This window comes from Stegodyphus dumicola, chromosome 3 (genome assembly GCF_044657685.1).
Source record: "Stegodyphus dumicola isolate Sdum_Otavi_A_Nest chromosome 3, ASM4465768v1".
Classification (NCBI taxonomy): domain Eukaryota; kingdom Metazoa; phylum Arthropoda; class Arachnida; order Araneae; family Eresidae; genus Stegodyphus; species Stegodyphus dumicola.
Window position 1 is genome coordinate 33,200,601 of NC_140770.1, and position 24,951 is coordinate 33,225,551.

At 28.4% G+C, this 24,951-nt stretch overlaps 1 protein-coding gene across 3 annotated transcripts in view; it reads right to left on the minus strand.

Annotated features, from left to right (window-relative positions):
- Positions 1-24,951, minus strand: part of PolA1 (DNA polymerase alpha catalytic subunit) — a 108,545-nt gene that overhangs the window by 54,097 nt on the left and 29,497 nt on the right. For 2 of the 3 annotated variants that reach the window (XR_015040174.1, XM_085812724.1), the window contains exons 4-12: positions 23,579-23,650; positions 20,304-20,425; positions 19,696-19,838; positions 14,473-14,741; positions 9,061-9,196; positions 7,853-7,971; positions 4,495-4,607; positions 1,129-1,242; positions 172-246 (exon numbers count right to left, since the gene is read on the minus strand). Coding sequence is in view for 2 of the 3 variants with exons in the window: in XM_085812724.1 (XP_085668850.1) it covers positions 172-246; positions 1,129-1,242; positions 4,495-4,607; positions 7,853-7,971; positions 9,061-9,196; positions 14,473-14,741; positions 19,696-19,838; positions 20,304-20,425; positions 23,579-23,650 (1,163 nt within the window). In the remaining variant the exon portion in view is untranslated. Of the gene's footprint in view, positions 1-171; positions 247-1,128; positions 1,243-4,494; positions 4,608-7,852; positions 7,972-9,060; positions 9,197-14,472; positions 14,742-19,695; positions 19,839-20,303; positions 20,426-21,083; positions 21,476-23,578; positions 23,651-24,951 lie in introns of those variants that run through there. The other variant, XM_035363916.2, reaches the window with a different exon arrangement.

Here is a 24,951-nt window from a genome sequence, read left to right on the forward strand (position 1 = left end):
CAATATTTCAGCATCTTTTTACAAACTGGCATTTGTATCAGAAGTGATAATGTCCCTCAGTGTGTGATGCAAAATTTTAATTTCAGCATTAGTAAAGTTCTTTGAAGTAATCAAACTATTCACCTGAAACATAAAAATGACTGTAAAATTGTTTAAAATCAAATTACTTACAGAATACTGTATTTCCAAGTACTCACAGACATCAGGTATTTCTGCTTCCCCAAATGCATAGTTTTTCAGAGATTTCTGATAAAAGAAGAATAAGTAAAGTAAGTATAATACCATACCATTAAAAAAATGAAAGCAAAACAGAAAGGATTTCAGTTTTTAGGAATATATATATCATATATATTCCTAAATATATGTGATATTCCTAAATATATATATATTTTTAAAGTCTTCAACATTTTTGGTGTTATGAAATCAAAACTTTTTTCTTTTAAACCTCATGAAAAAATCCCTACAAAATGAGGATTGCCACTATATTAATATAAATGATATTTATTTTATTGTTTACTACCTGAAGTTAAAAGATTCAACTGATTTAAATTTATTTCATTCATTCAAATATTAACAATCTCTTCCCCCAGATGTTTCCATCAAATAATTAGGCATATACTACACTTTAATTCATTCTTTATCAAATCCATTTTTAACATGGGAGGGGATTTGCAGCAGAACTAAACTTCTGATATCTGCATACATAGTAGGGCCATCTCTCCCCTCCCTTTTTAAAGCACTGAAATACTTGATGGGATTCCTTTCCTCCTTTTAAATTTTGGTATATAGTATTCTTAACTTGAAACTTCACACATAGCACAACACAGAAATGCTATAATCAAAATATCCTCTAAATACTTTGTTTTACAACTTAAACATTACAAAAATAAACAGCTAAATTAGATCATATTTTCTTGATTAATTTTTTTCAATATTATTGATGATTCAGGTTATTAAATATTACTGAAGAATGATTTCATAAAATCATATGGCAATTCCTTTTTTTCTTACTTTTTTGCAAAAATTTGACATTTGTTTCTATCGGATGTCAAAGAGTAAGAAAACACCGAGCTCTAAAACACACCGGAATAGCATTCTTAAACCTATATAAACTTGAAAAATACATACTTTACTTCGAAACTCTGTTATATTCATTTTTTCCATAAATAAATTCACTTCAGAATAAACATCTGGCATGGTAACTGGTTTGTCAGTATCAATTTTCCTCTTCATATCAAATTCCTGATATTAAAAAGAACTACAATTAATGTTTATTTAATTGCGATTAATATACTAATTTTGTTTCCAAATAGTATAGATGGTAATTATAAAAAATACAATTATATATAAGATAGCCTTCAGTTCTAACTATTAGCACAGCAAAACAATCAGAAAACCATAAAAAAGAAATTTCACATTGAACAATGGGGACATTATTTATTTTCTAAAAAAGTTACATTTTAAAAAAAGCTGATTTACTTTCACTCAAAAGTAAGGAATTAAACAGAAATTTCTGGCAGTTTGAAAGTTTTAGCATAAAAAATTTACGAGAATTTACAGACAACCACTAAACAGATGATATTCAAAAATGTGTATCTTATCCTCATCAGTCTATAACATACTAATATCAAGCTATCAGACTCAGCATGAAAGTATAAATGGAGGAACGAGGAGAATTTTTTCATAAATTTACTATAACTGTCTATGAATAAAGGGAGTATATTTGTTTAGTAACAAAAGTATACTTACGTAGCACTTGAAAAAATCAAATTGACAATATTGACAAAGTTTTGAACTTTATTATTGTTGTTATTAAAAGAAAAGTGAGCAGAAAATATGGGAGAAAATACAGTTAATCTAATTTAATTTTTTTTTCTAGTTTTTTGTTATATTTTGTTTTTAATTTCAATTAAAAAAATTTTGTGAGCAAGGTTAATTAATGAGCAAATGAAAGAACAGTAAATTTATGTATTCATTCGGAAGGTTTATTCTTAATGAGAAGAGTAGCTGAACTTGAATCAGTATTTTATAAATGCATTATTGTTGGATGAAAAATATTACTGCATGAGTTTGTATAATTAAAGTATGAAGATAAAAAAATATTAGGATTTATAATTAAAATAATCATAAAACTAAAGTTCTAAGGCGAAAATCTAATAATCACTGATACAAAATTCTGAGAAGTATTTCTGAATTAATAACAGTTTGTAATTCCAACTTAACAGAAGAAAATGATTGGCATGTTACAGAAATATCAATAAAATTACCACTTTTTAAAATAAGCTTTTACAAAGTACCTTTGGAGATAACTTTTAAGAATTATTCAGAACTGCATTCTAAATTAGGGAAGAAACACTTCTACTATAAAACTTGGAATTTGCTAAAAAGAATTCCATTAAACAAATATAATTTTTATTCAAATTCCATTAGCCAATTTTTCCCATATTCAAATTTCATAAGCCTATTTTCTATTAGCATGGGCTTAAAGTTGATAGAAAATGTGAAAATATTATGTTAGTATGGCCATCAGTTCCTATATCATTGGATATGCCATTAATCATTAGCTCAATATGCTGCAAATTTGGAAATGAAAAAAAAATAACCACTTACATTATAGCATAACAAAAGTTTATTAAGATCTTTTGAATAAGCAGCCACAAAAAGAAAAAACTAAGTGAATATCCAGTTTTCTTTAAGTTATTTACACAGTTCCAGAGCATGTTTATAAGTACAGTGAAATCTCACCAAGCAGATATCTCTAAAACTGACTAGTAATTATTAGAATCTAAATAAACAATGGTACTGAACATTATCTTTTTAAGGCAACTACTTCTGCATAAGCCAGGAATCATGGGTTGTTATTTTAGAAAGGTTTAACTGCACTACAAAATGATAAAACAACTAAACACATAAATACAATTATTATCTACAATTTAAAAATCCTTCAAATCATGCAATTACACACAAAATTTTAATAAAACAAAAATTAAACAATAACAATCTATTAATATATACAAAATAACATAAAACAGTTAAAAGCCTATATACAACAAGAGAAATATGGGGGGAAAAAAAGAAACATCAATATTTACATAAAATAACAATACTTTGTATGCAAATGTCAATAAATACATTTTATAGTTAAACTAGTATCAAACAAAAATTTATTTTCACCCTATAAAACAAAGACTGGAGCCTTGCTTTTAAGTACAGATTCTGAAAATTCTGGTGTGAATCTTGCCATCATTATAAAGTAAAATTTATTAGCTTGCACTTTCTCTTTTTAATATAGCAAATGCTTCACATTAACAGATTCTTTTGGATCATTAAATCAGAGATTTGTTTTAGGACAATTCAAGCATATAATTCATATTCAAGTATACAATATTCTGTTAGTCTCAATAGCTGAATTGTATATCAAATCTGTTACAGTGATACATCTATCACAAGTTAAAAAAAAAAAGTCATTTCTAAATTAAGATATTATTTTATATATAACCTCTGACAAAATGAAGAAAGAAACTATTTTATGGCAATTTTTTTTTTCTCTCTCTTTTTTACAAAGTTGCTTACATTATTACTCCTAAGCAACTTCCACGAGATGCATATTTACCCTTGTTACTGCTATAGATTATTTACAATAAATCACAGTAATGATGAAAATACACTGAATTGTACACAGCTCTAGAAGGACTATAATATTAGTTATGGAAAGGTATAGCTAAATAATGGATTGAAATAAATATCAGGAATCGAACTTCGCCAGGAATCGAACTGCAGACTTCTCAATTATGACTAAACATGCAGACCACCACACCACGAAGGCGGGAGAAATACCTTATATATTCCCCCTTTTAAAGGGCGACTTTTTTGGGGGGAGGGGAGCCAATGGCCAAATCCTAGGTGAGGAGAATCATCATCCAACACCCTTTTAGTTTGGACGCCACTGCAGAGACATTATTTTGGGGGGAGGGAGCAGGAAGATGAAAAACTAGAATCGCCTTCGCTGGGAATCGAACCGCAGACCTCTCGATTATGTGCTGAGCGTGCAAACCACTACATCACGAAGACAGGAGAAATATCTTATATACTCCCCTTTTTAAAGGGCGACTGGTGTTTTTAGGGGACCCAATCGCCAAATCCTGGATGGGGAGAATCATCATCCACCACCTTTTTAGTTCAAGTGCCAGTGTAGAGACATTAAGTATTTTTGGGAAGCAGGCAAGATGAAAAATTAGCAATGCCTTCACCGGGAATCGAACCGCGGACCTCTCAATTATGCGCTGAGCGTGCAGACAACCACACGATGAAGGCTCGCAAAGAAGGTGGGAGAAATACCTTATATAGTAAATAAAAGACTCAAGGAATAAAATTATCTCAATTAAAAATTTAATTTTAATACACAACTAAAAGGAAAATACAATACAATACTAATATTTTTAATACTTTTTAAAAAACTTTTATTAAGACTTAAAAATTCACTTTTGTACTCACAGTCTCTCTAGGTAACACAAATGCTTGTCGTGGTATGTCTTTTACAATCACACAACAGCTAACATATGCTTTTTGCTCTTCTAAATAAACTTTCCCAAATAAATATACAGTTCCTTAAAAAGAAAGAAACTTTGAGACAAACAATAAAATGCATAGTTTAATTTAAAGTGGTTTTAATCGCAAGTTATTACCTACCCCCCAAAAAAATCAAATCAAAAGTTTATTAAAATTATTAAAAAATCTACACGAACATTTTTCTCTTTCACATGCTAGTGTTTTCTTACATAATTAAAAGTTAAAAAAAAACCCTATAATACCTACACTGCTTTTTTTATGTTTATATACAGAGGGTATTTACACAGTTTTAGGATGGCCCTTTAATTATTGTATAAAACATAAAGATCAAATTTTAAATGTTTGACTTAATAGCCTTTTTTCTGGATTGTAACTCTGTATCATAATTTCCATTACAGAAGGGGTTTTGTAAAACATCCCCGAGCTATAGATTTTTATGACTCTTCCACTACTTTCCAAAGTTCATAAATCATGATGGGTTTGGCTCTAGAAAGAACTCATTCCAAGAGACCAAAGGTCTAATACTCCATACATGACACATCAGAAGACTTTGCAAGAAAACACTGAAAAGGTGTATATGCAATACAGTCGAATCTGGTTAATTGGATCACCGGATAATCGGACCAGCCACTTTTTACCGCAACATAAAGTTCATAATTACATTTTAGTACATTATTTACATGTATATTTACTGTTTGCTACATATAGCACGTCTCGTCATACAACATAGGACATGTTCGTATAATCGGACCAGCCGGTTATTAGAACCAAAACGATCGCTTCCTGATATGGTCCAATTAACCTGAATCGACTGTACCTGTATCAGTCTTCATTTTTTCAAGGAATGCAGTAGTGCTTTTCTCAAGTACAACTTGTTGCTTTGTCTTGATGAAATTTCATGCTTTTAAAATCTTTGGGATAAAGAAATGTAACCTTTAAAATATCAGACATAAATAAATATCCCTGTAAAACTTTCTCTTGAAAATACATAGAGTTGATTTTAACAAAGCCCCCCCACACACACACACTTTTCTTATTTTTAAGTTCCCACTGTTAGATAATCGTGGGACAATCATAAGCCTCTTATTGAAACTTTCTCTGCATTCCTGAAACCAGATTTGCACATTTTTTCTCTTTGTTTTCATTAATAAATACATCTTTTTTGCTGTAGTCATTTTTGTAAATCCATGCTTTATCAAGGGTCACAATGTACTTCCATCCATAACCTGCTAAATTGTTTTCATACAGAGTTCTACAAATTGTCCCCCCCCCCCCCGCTACAAACTGCTTGGACTTATGTCTTGGCAAAAGAGGATGAACATTATGTTTTTTTAACCTTTTTAAGTTGTAAATCTTGTTTTATTATTTTATTTATTGTTGCTGCAGATGTATTTAAAGACTTTGCAATTACTTCTGCATTGGCAGATTTTCTCTTATCACCAACACTTTAACTTTAGAAACATTAGAAACTGTATATATCTTTTTTAGGGGTATTTGGTTGGAGTCTTCTTTCCATGAAGAAATAATTATTGACTGCTTTTCCCTTCCTGATTAATAACGTTGCTTATTTTGCACTTCAAAATTTTAACATGCATTTTACAACACTTTTTGAATTATGGAACAAGAATATTTCTCTTCGGAAACCACAAAAAACATACCCTTTAATTCACACCTTGTTTAAATGTGACATTTTGAAAGAAGCATGTAGTCTTAAAAGTTGTAGATGATATTTCTCATTTTCAGGTAATGAGCTGTTGCCAGAAATTATTCCAAAACATTTGCTTTTTTTGGGGGGGGGGGCTCTTTGTTGAAATTGTTCTAAAAATGTGTACTCACCCTCAATATATTACATATGTATTAAAATTTGAAAGGAAAAAATATTCTGTACTAGAGACATATTTATGGCCTTTACTTTCCTCAACACTGTATTTCATAACTGCATTAAGATGTACTAATGTTTATTACATGTTATACTCAATTTTAGTATGTTTTAGCAATTTGTCCCTAATTCTATTACAGTAGATGCCTGCAAATTTGACTCCCAATAACTAAGTATTTAATAAACTCATTCCCTGTCTTTACCAAGCCTCCACAAAATCTATCTGAGGAGGATTCAATTCTTCTAAAGTGTTAAGTGGTTATTTCTTGGACCTTGAGGAATTCACAGTAATAGATAACAGTATCCCTACCTTCAAAGGAAGTTTCCCATTTTAGTCAGCCAATCAAGAAAACTTTTTTTAAAGTTTCATAAACACAACATAATTGTTATTTTTGAAAGAAAATATTCTTTATTCATTTTGCATTAAAAGTGTTTAACAGACAAATTTATAACAAAGTATTAGCTTTGTATATAATTTTAATACACTAATTTGCAGTAACATGTGATTTGTCATCTACTTATTTCAGACTGCAATGAGTTTGTACGGTTTATTAAAAAATATAAATAAAAATAAATTAATTTGATAAAAATTAATTTGAGATAAGGAGTAATGGCAAACTTAAAACAAATAAAATTACAAACCAGCAAAATAAATATTTTAAATAATTTTTAATCTTTAATGTAATCATTATGAATGAATATTTGACTTTCGATACAAAATAAGATTTTTTAATATAAATGTTAATATTTTAAAAGTTCAATTATTATCATAAATCATTACATATTACATTAAAACAGAAAAGTATATTCATAGTAAATTGGTAAAATGACATTAGAAGTCCTAAATTTTATGTGAAACACTAAATAACAAGCAAATATAATTAACAAAGATTTAGAAGTAGATTATTTTTCAGAATCAAACATATCAAAATACAAAACTTAAATATGCCCATACTTATGAATATATTTCTTGATGTGACACGCTATGAATATTTTTAGGATATTAAAGTACTGCTTAATTTGACTTTCATAATCTCTTAAAGCGTATGCTACACTATTATAAACTCAGTCTTATTTTTCTTGCATGTTACAAATTAATATGAATGTGCACACATTATAAGTAATATGGTTTCAGTTATCTTAGAAGATATAGAAAATTTAGCCAGAATACTGCATACCTTACATAAAAGGATTCACCTCAAAATAACTTATATACAGTGAAAAATATACATTAAAGATTAAATTCTATGTATGTTAAAAAAGTAAGAATTTAATCTTCCATTTAAAAGAGCATACACAGATTTTTTTAAAATTAACATGCCAATTAATTCTTCAAGAAACATATACAGTCTTAATTACGCAACTAAAATGATTTTATAGGGGGAAAAAAGCTTTGGTATTTACCAGGACTTTTATATTGATCTTCAAAAGCATCAAGCCAAAACATTCTTAAGACAGAATTCCCGTCTTCATTTATAATTAAAGGAAGACGATCTGAATCTAATTGTATATCTGGAATTGCACTATAAAGAAAAATATATTATAAAAATTTAAATGTACAGAAATTAAAAATACACTACACAAAAATTTTATTTCTCATTCAAATATAAATACATATCAGGCATGAGTTATTAAATTTCTTCAAAGAAACTAGAATTAAATATGAACAAAGGATGAGTAGCTACAAATCTAATCATAAAAATTCATGAATTTATCCAAACTAAGGATATAGGTATTTTGAATCAAATGACTTCAGATAAGTCAAATTACAACAACAGATAAAGCTCAACACATAAACTTTTGTGAAATTTCCCTCACAAAATATTTGCAATTTCCTCTAGAAGTACCTGCAGAGTTACAAAAATTGGTTTAACAATTATTAGTTAAATATTATCCAGTTTCTGATTTGTGCGTGTGTGTCTATATATAATGCAGAAAATTAATATAGTCTGAAATCTATATTAATTTTCTGTCTATATTAATTTTCTATATTAATTGTCTGGATATCAGATACTGATATCCAGACATCAGTATCTGGAATGATCTGAAATTTGAATCTTCAAAGCAATAGCATCCTTTTTTACTACTATCGTTTTTTATCTAAGTGCATTTGCACAAGGCTAAAAGTTATAATATAAAAGCTGCCTTATTTTAAATAAGAAAATGAATGTTGGAAATATTTTATGATTAATATTTTCATTGGGTCACTAAATAGTAAAAATGATCTGCTGTTTAATCAAGTATAAAATCATAAATTTTCAAAGACTAGTAACTTTTGTTTTACAGGTTCTTTCTAAATCTGGCTGAAGTTGTTTTAAAGTTAAGTATAAGATGTGATCTACATCAACAAATCTGTTTTGAAATATCTTGTATTTAGCTCATAAAAGCACATTCCTTACTTTATTAATTTAAATGGGTATTATATAAAAATCATATTTTTTTGTATTAAAAGAATTGTCTTTTAATATCTTATATAAAAGTTCAATAAACTCTTTAATCTACATTATATGCAAAATTTTAGCTTATGAGAAAAAATGTTTATTGTTTATCTATAATATTTTTTATTACATTATATAAGGATTACTATCTATAACGTGCTTAATAAAACTTACTTGTCACAGTTTGTCTTTAGACTACCTTGAAATGAGGATAAAATTTTAGAAGACTTTTCTTGAAAATCAGTTACAGATTCATTTTCTTTCTGAGATGATTTATTCTCTGTATCACAAAAAATATCAGCACTTTGATCTAGGGGGGAAAAAACTTTGAAACATATATACTCAATTTAAAATATCCACAGAATTTCTATTTCGATCATATTTATACAGTGAATAATTATTCCGCACCTTCCCCAGTGAACACACATAAGTATCAGCTAGCCACAAATTAATACTAGAAAAATGAAAAAACAAAGAGGTAGGTTTTATCTCACACGTTTAGCTCTGTTGGATCTGTTAAACCCCTATCACATCTAGCGACATGCATGACTAGGTGGGATATTTCTGAGAAAGGAGATTCTGTTAGCAATGGTTGAATGGGAGATTCCAAGAAAAATCAGCATGACCAGGGGTCGTTCTGTCTAGCCGAGGAAACGATGTCCTGGCTACGCATGACATTTTGAAACTTTGCTGAAAATGTTCCATTTGCAGTAGTGTCCCGCATAGAGATCAATGAATCAGACAAAAATTCTGCATCTGAAGGATCACAGGTAATTTCCAATATGGCAATAGTTATAGTTTGATGTCATGAACGATAGAAATGGAAGCCGATTTTATTGAAGAAATACGAAAAAGAAACTACACTTGTAAGCTGCATTTTTATAGCAACTCGTACTGTTCTGTTACCAAGACCGGAGTTGTCGCCAAGTGTTTTGCCAAACTCACTAAGAGATTGGTTCTTATGAAGTCGCCAATGTTTACTTCTAAAATCATTATAAAGTTGACTTTTTTAAGATAAAGTAAAAGTAAAACTTTTCAAAACTGTCAACGAGAAGGCAAATTCTAAAGATGTAACAGTCACTTGTGTTTTTATTATTATTGTATTTACCATAGATTTTGAGATTTGGATTTGCCTAATGATGAAACATCTTTCATACAATTTCTTCAGGGATGAGGAATTATTCAGTCTGAAAAAAAAGCATGAACCACCACCCCTTTTTTTCTGAATTCTTCGGAAAGTTGTTCAGATTACATTAAAAAATACTAATTTTAAGACTATCTGTTGTAATGTTTTCACTTCGATTTTTCTTTAACTTAACCGTTCTGTAAATATTTTGATGGTTATTTTTAGGCTTCAAATTTTCTGCCAGATTATTAGCTTTTGACGATATTTGAATCCGGTAAAGATAACAGAACAGTACCTAACCATCCAAGTCATTTTTAAAATGTTTATATACTAATTAAATTTATAATCATCGAAATTTCAGAGTAGGCAGCATTTTAGAACATTCTTGTACTTTTTCATGACTTCTTTACAAATTTTTTGTTGGTAAAATTGTTATATTTCATATTGACCCATAACACGCCATGTAGAAATATTCTCTTTGTTATATATGAAGAGAATTTGTTTTTACTAAACTTAAAGTGATTAATTTTTTTAATTCTAATTATATATGCATGACTTTAAATTTTTACCAATTACTTATAATTTAAATTGTGTATTGCATAATCAGTGACATATTGTAAACAACATAAAAGGTACATAAAAAGGAAAACATAGCTTATATAATAATGAGAATACTCATTATATTTGTATACTATTATTTTTATGTTACTAATAAAACACTTTTTAAATTATAAATACATTAGAAACTATACTTTTATAATAAATGCTATATATTGAAACATTTGCAGTGTTCGTACACATTTCTGCTCACGGAAATTAAGTACTTTTAAGGACCATTAATAAAAAAAATTAAAGGCCTATGAGCAAATGGGAACTGAATAAATTCTATACAAAAATATTATCCAAGCCTGAACTTTTGTAATACCATCGTAAAAATACATAGATCTGTAAGTAGGATGCATTATTAGTAAACATAGCTTAATTAACATAATTATAATTAAGGTTGAGAATAAAATAAACTTTATGAAATTTACCAAGTGGCATTAAATATTTTACATTTATAATAGCTGTACATATTTGAAAGAAGTGGCATTTTATTTATGTTTCACTAACAGTTAGCTTTATTTATTTATTTTTTTGTCACATACCTGCTCAGTCTAGAGGTTTAGTAAATAGCAGGTAGATTTAATGTAAAGCGGCATAGGTTAAAATGATAAGTAAAATCATAATAAGCATGATTCATAACAAAAGACTGCCTGTTGTCACTGCTGCTACTTGCCTAGAAAGAGACCTGCTGATCAGAACAAACCTGAAAGGCATGATGTAGGCACGGTTGAGAAGTTTTGAAAGTTAGTTGGGCTCTGTATCGTAGCTTCATGTCGTAGTTCCAGAAGTTGTAACCCATTAAATATACTTTAAGGTTTCAATAAGCCACTAAAGCACCAGAGGTAATATGCAGAGATAATTTTTAAAGGTAAGCAGTTAGTTATAAATAATTAAATTAGGTAGCTAGCTAACCTTAGTCATTACGTATTTACATGGCCACTATTACATTTTATTTATTTTTTTAACAATATTTGTTAAAAAGCCCTTTTAAAATCCCAATCTAATAAAATTTCACAGTTTGAAATATATGTAATTTATGACATTGATTCTTAAATGATATTAGGATAATTACACAATAAAAGCTACAAAACATTTATGTTTTGTACAATAACACTCAGCAAAATATTTATGTGTGTTTTTTAATCTGAAGCCTTCCAAGACATTTTGGCTAATTTATATCAATTTCCTTCTCTTTAAACATCTTTTCTAACAATTAAAAATTTGTCTCAATATGCAAATCAATATTCTCACTAGTTTCTGCTATGAAGTCACACAAAGGTTTAAACAAGCCTCTTCTTTAAAAAGGACTTAACATAAAGGCATGTTCTTATGTTAACAAAAAATAATTACAGCTCGTGGTGAGGTAATTAAACAACAACAGCCAAATTCAAACTAAAAATGTGGACTAGTTGTCAAAGACTATACAATTTAATTTTAATTTAAGCTGGTTCAGTAACTCTATCATCATAACAAATTCAAATATTGGCAGCAATAATGCAAAGATGAATAATTACAAATTATCAGAGCTGGCAGGAACTAATGCCACGAGCAAGTAGAGGTCAGGGATTTAATTAAAGATTTCTGTTATTAAAAAAAAAAAAAAAAAAAAAACCCACTTCTCATTTTATTTTTTTAGTAATATGAGCATTCAGAAGAAATATGAAATATATATGGTAAGGGCTGGTTACAGAGCTGGTGTGGCAAAACTTTTAGAATTTAGAGACACACCAAGCTACAAAATCTAGAAATGGCAAAACTTTTATAATTTAGAGCAGGTGTTGGAAATAAAATTTAGAAAGGCACTAGGCATCACAATTTAGGATCCACAGAGATTGTATCAGGTGGGAAAATGCCTAGTGCCAGCCCTGTATAAAAATGCATTAAGACATATTAGATGAATCTTTTAAATTATCAGTTTTCAATTTTTTATTAATGAAAAAATCCCTTTCTATAATGCCAGTCCATGTAATACAATTAGAAGCATTTCTGACATTTCCCATGCTTGTGTCTAGTGAAAAGTAGAGAAAATAAAAGGAAGATAAACATTCAAATATTATGTTTTGATATATAAGAAATTAAAAAATAATAATTAATATAAGATATTAATCATAAACATTTTGTAAAATACATATATTATGTGTTAATACTATTGAGACATTTTTCATTTTGTCACATTTTTCTGAAATCTTCCACAATCGTGCGCCTATAAATCTTGTCTTCAAATCTTTCTAAACTTTCCAAGCTGCAATGGCTTAGAAAAATAACTCCTACCAATTCTGTAACAACAAAAAGGCAGAAATATTTTGGAAAAAAAAAGTCAGAGGGAAAAAGTGTAAAATTAATTTTATAGAGAGAAAACTGATAATTCTGAATATTTTGAGACAATTACATGGGAAAACTCTTACCATGAAAAAATTAAAAAGACATTTTTAATTAATTACATAGCTTTTTTGGTCTTGCTAAGAACTGTTTCATAAATTGTGCTTTATAGCATTACACACCTTGTTTATTTTTCAGATTCAAAATATTGTATAATAAGTGGCCAAAATGGAACTTTATAATATGACAGCAACAATTAAAAATTTTTTATTTCAATGTTATTTTTAAATCTAATTTCAATATATTACCATTATTTTAATGAAATTTATCAATGTTTTTAAAAAAATTGTCAAAAAATTCCCAGATATCGGAATTAAAAATTTTTTAGAGAAACTGATCTTAAAATCACCAAAATGTTGACGAGTCGACAAATTTAGAACTGCTTTAATAAAAGCATTCACATCCCTAAAAGTGAAAGTTGTTTAAGAGCTCTTCATTAGAAAAAAAATAAAATAATTTCAAAATGCTTATGTTTCACTTCTTCCTCAGAAACTTTAGTATCCCACCATTTATATTAGAAATACAAACAAATTATATCCCACGAACCCATTCAAAAGATTACCGTATTTGTCAGTGAATCGCCAAAAATATTCCTCCAAAATGCTAATTCACACTCAAAATTGCAGTCTTAGAAACACAGAAATTTTAAATGATTAAAATTAAGGACCACCTTCAGCTGATTTTGGCTGAAATTAAGAATTTTTAAGGACCAAAAATCGATTTCAAAAACCCTAAAGACTTTTAAGGCCTAAGGACCATACGAACCCTGATTTGAAATTTATAGATTTATTACATTCATTAATATAAATCTTATTCATTACAGATAATACTAATAAACATCCATCAACAACTTCTAAACCATCGCATCTCTCTCTATATACATATGTAAATATATGAGTTATTAGATGTGTATTTATATGAATATAAAAATGAAAACTGCCAAAATATTATTTGAAGTCACTTCTAATTCATATAATTATCATGTAAATGACAGCAACAGTACTTATCAGTTATTTGCACACTACCCTGGCTATGGAATACACAGTAGAAGATTAATTGATGAGCATAGACACAAAAGACTGTACACATTTTGTTTTTGGGATAATACATAATTATATCCTATGTATGATTAACATAATTAAGCATGGCTTATAACAAGAAATTTAATAGCTATGCATTTATAAAATAAACCTGTTTACGAAGTGAAGATGGTAACACAACTATGTAGCTTTTGTAGAAATGGGAGGGGGGTCTGAAAAATGTCTCTTTTGACGCCTTTTTTCGGCTAGCAAAGGCAGATGTGACAGCAATTTTGTCCATATCACATTTTCTACCCAACCTTGTACATATATAGATATATAACAAAATGTATATTATGCACATAATAAATAATGTTTATGCAGCATTTGAGCTAAAAACAATCAAGAAAAATAAATAAAAATTTAGAAAAGAATAATTTTTAAAAAAAACCATACCAAAATTTATATCTTCTTCAAAATCTTCATCAATAAGGACTTCTTCTTCAACTTTAGGTTTAAAATCAGGATTCTGGGAAAATTCTTCAATTATTTCTTCTTTGAGATCATTTTGTTCATTGTCTACATAGTCAAAATCAACTACTTTAGGTTGAAGTGGCTTTCGAGGCAAAGTAGTGGCAGGTGATGTGTTAGTAGTAGGAATTTTTGGAACAAAATCAGATGCCAAAGGACTTTTATATCTGTCATCAAAATTAGGAGGTTCATATCTGAAAACATAAAAAAAATATAAAATAATAGTGCATAATTTTGCATACAAATTAATGATAAATACATATATTTACCACAATAAACATAACACAGTTCTATGAATTATTATCACTATATATTTTAACAAAATGATACATACAGTTGATTCTAACTAAAAGAGCTACCAATTAACTGGGTCAGCCATTTATTTGGGGCAAATCTTGTAGAAAAAAACACACACAAAATGGTCAAGATTTCTTTTGCTTATTTATTTGTTACTAACATGTTATTTAAATGGAATATCTGCCACTTTCAAATATAATTTTCTCCAAATATTTAGAATTTTATTCAGATAAAAATCATACGAGCAAAAAACAATTAATTAACAATCCATTATTTGTTTTAAAAATACAATTTTCAAATTTTCAGCTCTGTAAAGATTTTCTTTTCACAGAAGGATAATAATGCATTTGAATTTATGCAGATTAATACAAAAGATGCTCTGAAATTTACTGAGCAGTTTTTAACAATATTTCATGAATTATGGAAATAAATGCATTCTATTTTCTGCATTAATGTATGTTTTTATATTACTTAACACAAATCAAAATACATGGCAGAATACTCTGTACAAAATCTCCCAACAGAAATTCTTAGAAGCAGCATTAACTATGTATCTGTCTATCACATATATTAAATGCTTTTTGAATATCTAGCACTTTCTAAAAATTGTAGTCCAAAAATAAATTATTCTTACAACATGGTTTGATAACTGAGGAAACTGTGACATGACAATCCTATAATATAGTTTCATTCCGAAATAATTAAATAAAAATGCCCTATTAAAAATTTAATTTAAGCTAAACAAATTTTTTAAAAATATGCATGTGAATATCGAAAATAAAATATTTGCAAATATAACTTATTCAGAAAGCTACCATAGAAAGATTATAAAATGTCCATGTGTTTTTCATGTATATGATATTAATTATCTTTAGAAATCAATCACTTATTGGTTTAGTTTAGAATAAAATCTAGAATGTCAGTTCAATCCAGAAAACAAATTTTCAAAAATACATAAAATTGTAATAGAAAAACTGAAGACATTAAAGATATGGTGAATTATTAATTCAGCAGATGATAGTTTTGATGAAAATCTGAAGTTATCCTAAAATGTGTGCAAGAAAATAGAAATTTAACTAAATAACTAGAACCATATTTTAAAAATATAAATCCTTCAACAAAAGAAATACATTCAACACAGAACTTAACATATGCTTAGCTGTATTCTGTAATATTCATATACAGAATACAGTTAAGCATATAAATTACATATTATGAATATTACAATATACATAATGAATTATCTAGAAAATGCAAATAAATGAGTAGAGCAGACTTTATGGAAATATAAAATCAAAATGTTTAAACACATTCCTTTTTTTTTTATTATTATTATGGAAAATCATTTTTATGATGATTTTGTTCAAAGCTTCAGAAAAAAAGTCATTTTTGATGTTTATTAGCAAAGATGAAGAGCGGGGGCACTAGCATAATATTTTAAATAAAGATACTTATATCCATTACAAAGTGCATTAGTGCACTGTCTATTAATTTTTTATGGCTATTTTTCCCTCATTCTTAATTTTTTGTTTAGCATATAATTGTGATTAAAATTATTTGGAAAATATCCATAGAATGTAAAAATTGTTATTTACGAATGTAAGATTTATGTTATTTCCCAAGCTTTATTTCATCCCACCAAAACCATAATGCACTTGTGCCAGTAGGTTTCACTCCCCCTCCCCAATCCTTGAAACATGTTTTAATATGGCTTTAATAAAACTTGTTCAGAATTTGAGGTACTTTTTTTATTGCATAAATAAAATCAAATGTCCATGAACTTGCAGTTTTAACAATCGAGATATGAAAAAGTTTCTTAGTGCCATATCACACAAAAACACACTTTTAGGCCAAAAATTCGTAAATAATAACAGCATTGCAAGAGATGTCATGAAAAATTAACAAGTTATCTCCCCATAATTCCGGTTGCATTTCTAGGAAAAAATCCCGCAAAAACTTTCATGTGATACTTTTTATTAACACTTTGGTCAAATTTTAGAAATTCTTGATGCATAGCACCATGATAGTTCAAGAAAACAACCAATACTAAACTGATTTTTGAATGAATGATATAAGCTTTCAATTTTGCTTCACCTTTCAACTGCTATTTACTCAAATGTTCAGCAGTCCCTGAATCAAAAGGTTAGAAGTATGTTTTATCACCAGTAATAATGCACAAGGGATGTTTTTAAAATACGTATCATCTGGAAATAAAAAAGAAACAAGCACATTTTCTTACCAATTGTATTTTAATATGAAAGCCTGTACCTCAATCTGTTTTTCTACAAAATTTCCGAAAATATTAAGATCACACAACCAGTTTTAACCTTTTCATAGAAGTCTGTTGCCTGATTTGAAACACACTGCAACATGGCTGTTTTGACCTCATCATCATCGGTGTGGCAAAGACCACCTAAATGCTTCTTCGAATGTAGGACCAAGTGGTAGTCACTGAGAAATAGATCAGGACTTCATGGAGGTTAATCAGTTTGTTCCTAGCAAAATGAGGTCTAGTTTTGTGCACCTCTGTCAATATTTTTGTACCCAGTGTGCGCATAATTTTTAATAATTTAAGTGTTTGCTCTCAATTTCATATAATACACTGTGTGAAACCTTAGGAAAGTTATCAAATAATGACAATCTTGCAAAACATCTGTTCTGTTTCACTTGTCCATCAAGTTTCTTCATCAAATCTTGATTAATGACAGAGGGTTGTCCACTTTGTTCATATCATAAACACATGTGCAGCCATCTTTAAAAGCCCTAGCATTCCCGCACCATTGTGCTGCTCATAATGTACACTTTACTAACATGACGAATTTTAGCAGCTTTCACATCTTTAGCACTAATAAAATGAATCACTGATCATATTTCACACTTGGTGGGATTCTCAATCAGCAGAGCCATTTTAAATACTCGAAAACAAACATTAACGTTGCTAAAAGTTCCCACAATAGCTCTTGTGGCTTGCCAACAGATGTAGATAAGGAGCACACATGCATGGATTGCTGACTGAAGCACTGCCAAGCTGAAATTTGAAAACCTTTAAAAACATGTCTCGTACTTTAAGAAGCATTTGCCTCACAAAAAGCCTCTCCAGAGCCATTGAAACCTGCTGTTGTTTTAGGAAAAAAATTCAATGCTTTGGAGCATTTCAAGAAGTAAAGCACTGTTATCAAAATCAGTAATCCTTCAGAACTGGATAATAACATCTAAATGATACAGAAACTTGTTCAATACTCTCATTGTTCAACAATGTTCATTCAATGACAAATCTCCGATATGAGCACTGCCTTGCTCATTAGTTGAAGTGGACAATTTTCCACATCATGCTTTATCTTCAACACATTCTCTGTCTCTCTTTAATATGTCAAATCCCCAAAAAGCTCTTCAAATATTTCTGTGGCAGAAATTCCAGTGTGAAAACAAAATTTAATGTGCATCCTTTGTTTAATGGTATCTGCTTGTTTAGGGTGTTGCCAAAGCAAAAATTCCATTTCCAAAAAAAACTGAAATTATTTGCTAATAATAATAATAATAATAAATTTTTAAAAAAATGAAATATAGATTATTGCCAGATGATGATAAAGGTCTAACTTTTGGAAAATCTATGGAAGTGATTTCTGGCATGTGATTGTTTTAAATCAGCACTTCTAACTCTGACTTCAAGAGAACTCCAGAGTTTTACGGAACATGCACAATATTACTGGTGATAAAACATACTTCTACACTTTTGATTCAGGAACTGCTGAACAAATGAGTAAATAGTATTTGGAACACTAAATGGAATAATTCATTTCAAGGATTTCCATTCATAGAAATTTCAATAAATAACAATTCACTCTTTTTAATAATAACAAATAAAGCAGTATAAAGACTTATATTTTATTCATCACTCTGATTATCAACAATAATATGTGCTTAAAGCAGATAAGTATTTTTAAAAAAATTAAATTAAAAAAAATTGAGGCATAGTCTTTCTGAATTTCAGATTTATCAGATTATTTTAAAACGTCTAGATACCTTATATTAATTTTACACGATAACTTGCCTTTTTACCAATTTTTAACTCGCCTCCCATTATTTATGGCACTGCTTATTTACATTGTAACACTTTAATCTACAGTTACAAGCAATTTAAATACTAGTTACAACACCGCATTTTTTTACTGATATAGAATTGTAAACTTTAAATGGAAAACATATTAACATCAAATCATTAAACACTAAATCTTGTCTATTGGTTTGATGTCTTTTTCTGCCTTTGTCTAAGAACTTTAACTTACTTATCCAAACCTGAGGCAGATGCAATTACAGAAATATATTTTAGCATCTACTTTTATTAATAAACATTATTTTACAGTCATAAATGACGACTTTGCGAATTGGTTAAAAACTTTATCTGTAATCTTTAGACCTCAAAATTACTATTATGCTTATAAATAATAATAAAAACAAGTATTTTATAAGAAATCTTATGAGAAAGAACAAAAATAAAATATTATAACTGTATGGCTGATATTTCCATTTTTGCAGCAGGTGAATACTGTTCAGGAAAATTCCAGCTAAATATAAATAGCGTAAATCCACAAGTACTGAAATTTGTGAATGATATGCACATGCGTGGGTTGGCTGGTGTTGTACGTATACATGAAAATGAGATAAAAAGGTGAAAATTCTACTGAATATTGAAACTAGGGGTGCAAATAATCAGGAAGTACAAAATTTTCTTATATTTTTAATAATTGTAAGAAATATAAATACTGTGCATGATAATGTTTTGCACATCTTAGTTTTTATTTAAACTAATTATCTACAAAATACTCAATCTTTTACTAAATGAATAAGTACCGTGCCCTTGGAGAATGATAACTTAGTTTATGCTTTTTTCGAAGCACCATTGGTTTCGGAGTATAGACTTCAGGTACAGCCTCTTTATGCAAATCTTCCATAATACTCCCGAGAATGTCATCCTCTTCCAGTTTTATATCTTGCTAAAAGAATAAATTATGTATAAATCACAAATTCATCTAAAGAAACCATAAAAACTAGTTTTTTGAATTTAAGGAAAACCATACCAAATTACAAGGCAGATGCAATAATTTTTTAAAGAAAGTTAAAATGTTAGGAAAAAATATAACTTGCATTTAAAAGAAGTTTAAAATTATCACTCTTAACAAAAATAAAATATATATAAAAATCACTGAATCCTTTCTAAGACAAGCTATGGTTCGAAACATTTTGGTCTTTTGTGAAGATTGTCATCAAAATTAATCACTTATGGAGAATAAGTTTTCAGAAAATTTATCAAGACATATGTCTTACTGTTTTAAAAATGACATAAATGTGTTTATTTTTTAAATAATTAAAGTAACCATAACACATGTATTATGTAATACAGGATCTAAAAGTAGTCTTAAAATTCATATTTTTAGCATATTTTAATCACATTAAATTACCTCCATTTTTCTCTTTACAGGAAGAGATTTAAACATGTTTTTTATATCTGAAGATTTCGATGCATTTCGCTTCTCAGGTCCAGCAAAATTATTCTTCTTCGGCAGCTGTTTGTTCTTTTTATCTACACAGAAAAGAAAAAATGAATGAAATTAGAAAACAAAATATCTGATGTGGACACCACATGACTTCCTTGTACGACTTACTACATTAAACACATGTTTTGCTGCTTTTCATTTAAACTTATTTCCTCAAATTTCATTAAGATATATTTCTCATTCAATTAAATTCAGTTTTCCCTTCGCAGTAAGGCAAATATACATAAAAACTCATAACATTGCAAAATACAGAAAACCTAAAATACCAAATACAATCATAACAGTTAAAAAAATAATTCTTTTTTTTAACAATTAAAATTAGAGTTTCTATGCAAAAACAAGCAATTCGGCCAGTAGACAGAAAGACATTTTGGGTGCACAGAACTGAAAGTTAACTTTTGGTCTCACATGGCAAAAAGATACTAAAGTTGGTGTAACAACGAAGGGAGGTACACAACTTACTTCACTATTCTGCTATCAGACTCAAATGTAAACAAACTGCAGCCTTATTAGGCATAGTGTCACTTACACTTTTAAATTACTAATAATTCTAGAACTACTGCAGGCAGAGTAACAAAACGCACAAAGCTCTTAAATGGAGCATAAGAATAACATAATTCAATCACTTCTAAAGTAAAAAATGCACAATTTACCAACATATAAGAATAAGAAAATTGAGCTCACCGAGCCAGTTAACAGAATATGTTTGGTGATATAAACATATATATATATATATATATGTGTGTGGGTGTTTGGTGCCGCCAATTGCAATGGAGAAGGGAGGTACACAACTAGATGTTATAACAGTCTCATACATAAAATTTCAACATCCTATGGCTATTTGTTTTTGAGTTATGTGAGATACATACAGACGTCACGAGAAAAATCTCTTCTGAATCCTTTTCACACAATCTGTTTTTGAAAAAAGTCCTTTATTCTATCCGTATGTACAGATGTCATGCAAAAGCATCATTCAAATGGATCCACAAAAGCAATCAAAATAGATATTTTCATTGAAATACGACACCCGAAATTTTTCACAATTACAGTCCTTCCTTTAATTCACACAAAGAATTAAAAAGCAGTTATGAAGTAACTATTACAAACATTTAAAATGCAACATATAACAACAGAAAGAAAGGGGGAAAAAAAGATAAGTTATCAGTAACCAACTGATTTTATAATTACTTCTTTATCAGTGCAACTATTGTAAATAAAAATTTGTTTGTTAGCATTTATTATGCCATTATCTTTTTCATTATCTCTGTGGTGGACACTTATTTTATCAATTGATATTTTACTAAAAATAAAACTGAAAGTAGAAATAAAAAGAATAAAATTTGTCCTTTTTCTCTACTTTCAAGGAAAAAAAAAAGAGAAGACTTAAAATACACATCAAACAAACAATACATAAAAATACCCCCCCCTCAAAAAAATAGCATTTCTTAATTTCTTGCCTAAAAAGCTGTTTTAAATTCAATTTTTTAAAATAACCCAAACTTCAGATAATCTACTCAATGTCAATAAGAACATCACATGTCATAGCAATCACATCACAGCAAGGTTCAACATGTTGATTAAAAAATACAACTATAATTTTAAAAGAAAATATACATATTGCACATGCACATGTATATAATTAAAAAAAATTACATTAAAACTAGGCTTGCTTGATTTTTTTCCCTCACTTCTAATCTCCAGGAAAAAAGGGGGGAGAGAAAGGTCAATTACCGGTTTATTTATTTAATTTTTAACTTTATTTGCATTTTATTATATACTAGAACCCCTGTTATATGCATCAATTTATCTTCTTTCTAGGCAATATTAAAGTTAACTTTTAATTTATTTTTGTTTGTTTTAACCTTTTCTATTTTCAAATGATATGCAAGATATTTTTACATTGAAGAGAGACACCATATAAATTCATTCCTCCTTTCTGAAACACCTTGTATATTCATTTTACTACAGACAAATGTGCTGCTCAGCCTATGAATTTATCATTTTGTAATTTAAGAAGTGATTTCCTTTCAGTGAGTAATTTACATATAACTTCTTCCTCTAGGTATAATTATGAGCATTTTATGCATTTTTAGAGAAAATTTGGCAATTTATTATCTATCCTCAGGAATACTGCCAACTGTACAACTCCAATTTATCCAATCAAAAAGTTAGGAATTTCTAATTCTTCCTCAGAGATTTTTATAACAAAACCACGAGTTATTGAAATTCTGACATCTATTCTTGATGTGGCAGAGACTATGTAAAAACATTTTGAAGTCTTCAAACAAACTTATGCATATTCCATTAGTAATTACAATAGTATGGTTAGTTATTAATCCACAGCACTAATTATCTTTTATTTGTTTACAATTGAATTTTCATAATATTAAAAATTAAAATAGCTTTATATGAATGAGATAATGTTTATGCGTTTGTTAAATTTATATACAGAGAGAGAGGCTGAAATCAGAGAAAAAGGGTCAGAGAGGGTTTTATAACAATATAAAAAGATTTTGTCTGATATTAATTTCTCTCTCCCAGAGGGGGGGAAAAAAAAATCGAATAGTACAATGGAAGTCAGTGTTCATTGTTCATATTCTTCTCAGCCACTGACAATACATATATTATATTAAAAGAATTGCGAATCTATTTAATCTAAAAAAATATACTTTTTTTAAATGAATTTAAATAAATTATAAACAATCAACAAATTTCATAATGGAAAGGTGGAATTTTATACTAAAATGTTTGTCCCATGATTGCAAATATCCGATAATTTTATAAGAATTACAAGCACTACATGAAGTGCAAAAATATATCCATAAATTTATTTTTGATTCCACACTAATATCAGTACCCAAAATACAGTCATTTACCCTCTAACTCTTTTGCCCAGGTGATATAATAAATTTTTTAATCAGTTTTAATCTCTGATATTTTACCAAATTTTATGGCAATGCCTGAATCACTTATTTAAACAGATCCTATGCCACTGTCATTATTTAAACTATTTGGGATGCATAATTTCAAAAGAACTTTTCTGTAGGAAAAACATTATAAACTACAAATGAACTACAGAACATAACTTTCTGAAATGCAGAAAATAAAGAAACTGGCAGAGAGAACTTAAATTACTAGAAAAACAAATTTTAATTGAAAGTAAAAGCAAGCTATCCTACCAGTATAAATATCATCTTCAGCATCTTCATCAAATATTTCTCGTCCATCATCAACATAGCCTCCTACTCCATCTATAAAAAAAGGAAAAAATATGCATTTATATTATACAGAAGCAAAACTATTTACAGATGCTTAAGAAAAATAATTAAATCAATCAATTAACCAATCAATTACATAGTCATCAAGCATATGATGTCATTCATAGGACATCAGGGTGCTTTTTGGTATCACTGCAACCAATTTCATGCAATTTGGCGATTTAGAAAGTTATTTATTTCACATAATACATGCTATTAGGTACATTGCGCTCACGCACGCACACACACACACACACACACACACACACACAAAAAAAAAAAAAAAAAAAAAAAAAAGACAGTTTTTATATCTTCTATTCCACTGGGTCAATTGACAAAATTCAACTCGAGTTTTCAATGTCTCGAAAGCATGACTTAAAATATGTATTATATTTATATGTGTCATTGTTCTAATATAGGTATTTTGGCACAAAATCGGACGTTTTCTGAAATGACATGCCAATGTTTTTCCATATTTTGATTCTACGACTCAAATTATGCCAAACTGCAAAGTTCTGTAAAAATCACACAAGTAGTTTTTAAAAATTATTCTGAAAAGCAATAAAAAATAGAACAAATAATAAATGGAACAAAAATTTTATCATTCTAAAGTCAGTATTACAACATGAAGTGCATTTCAGAGGAATTCACAATTTCGTTTCAAACAAAAATTAATAGTTTATTTGCAAACATTTTTCACAGAAAACATTTTGATTATCTTTACATAGACAGAACATTTTGATTATCTTTATATAGACAGAAACAGAAGCATATTCTTTCAAAAAAAAATATTCTAAAAGTTAACTTTTTGTAATAAATCACTCTTTCTTAGTAAGAAAGTGCACACCAATTTTAAAATTTAAATTTATCATTCACATTTTTAAAGAACCAAATTTTTTTAACAAACATGAAACTAATCAGCCTTTGGACAAAAAAAAAAAAAAAAAAAAAAACGTCTTCAGACATAAAACAATAACCTCATTCATAGTTATTTTTAAATAACACAGAATCTTATTTTGAACACAGTTGACAGCAGATAAGGATACTAGATCCTTACAATGTGTACTGCCCCTCAAATGCAATTTTCTGTATATACAACGCTTTTCAAGATAATTTTTTCAGCAATAATGCTTGTTCGAATGTTTTAGAACAAGTATGTTTCATATTTATATTTAAGATATAACAAAATACGAATACTAAGAAACAATTGGCAACTTCAAAATTAACTATTCTAAATTTATGTTCTCCCCCCTATGTTCATCTGTTCTCCCGAATTCGAGATCTTTCCATGTTAC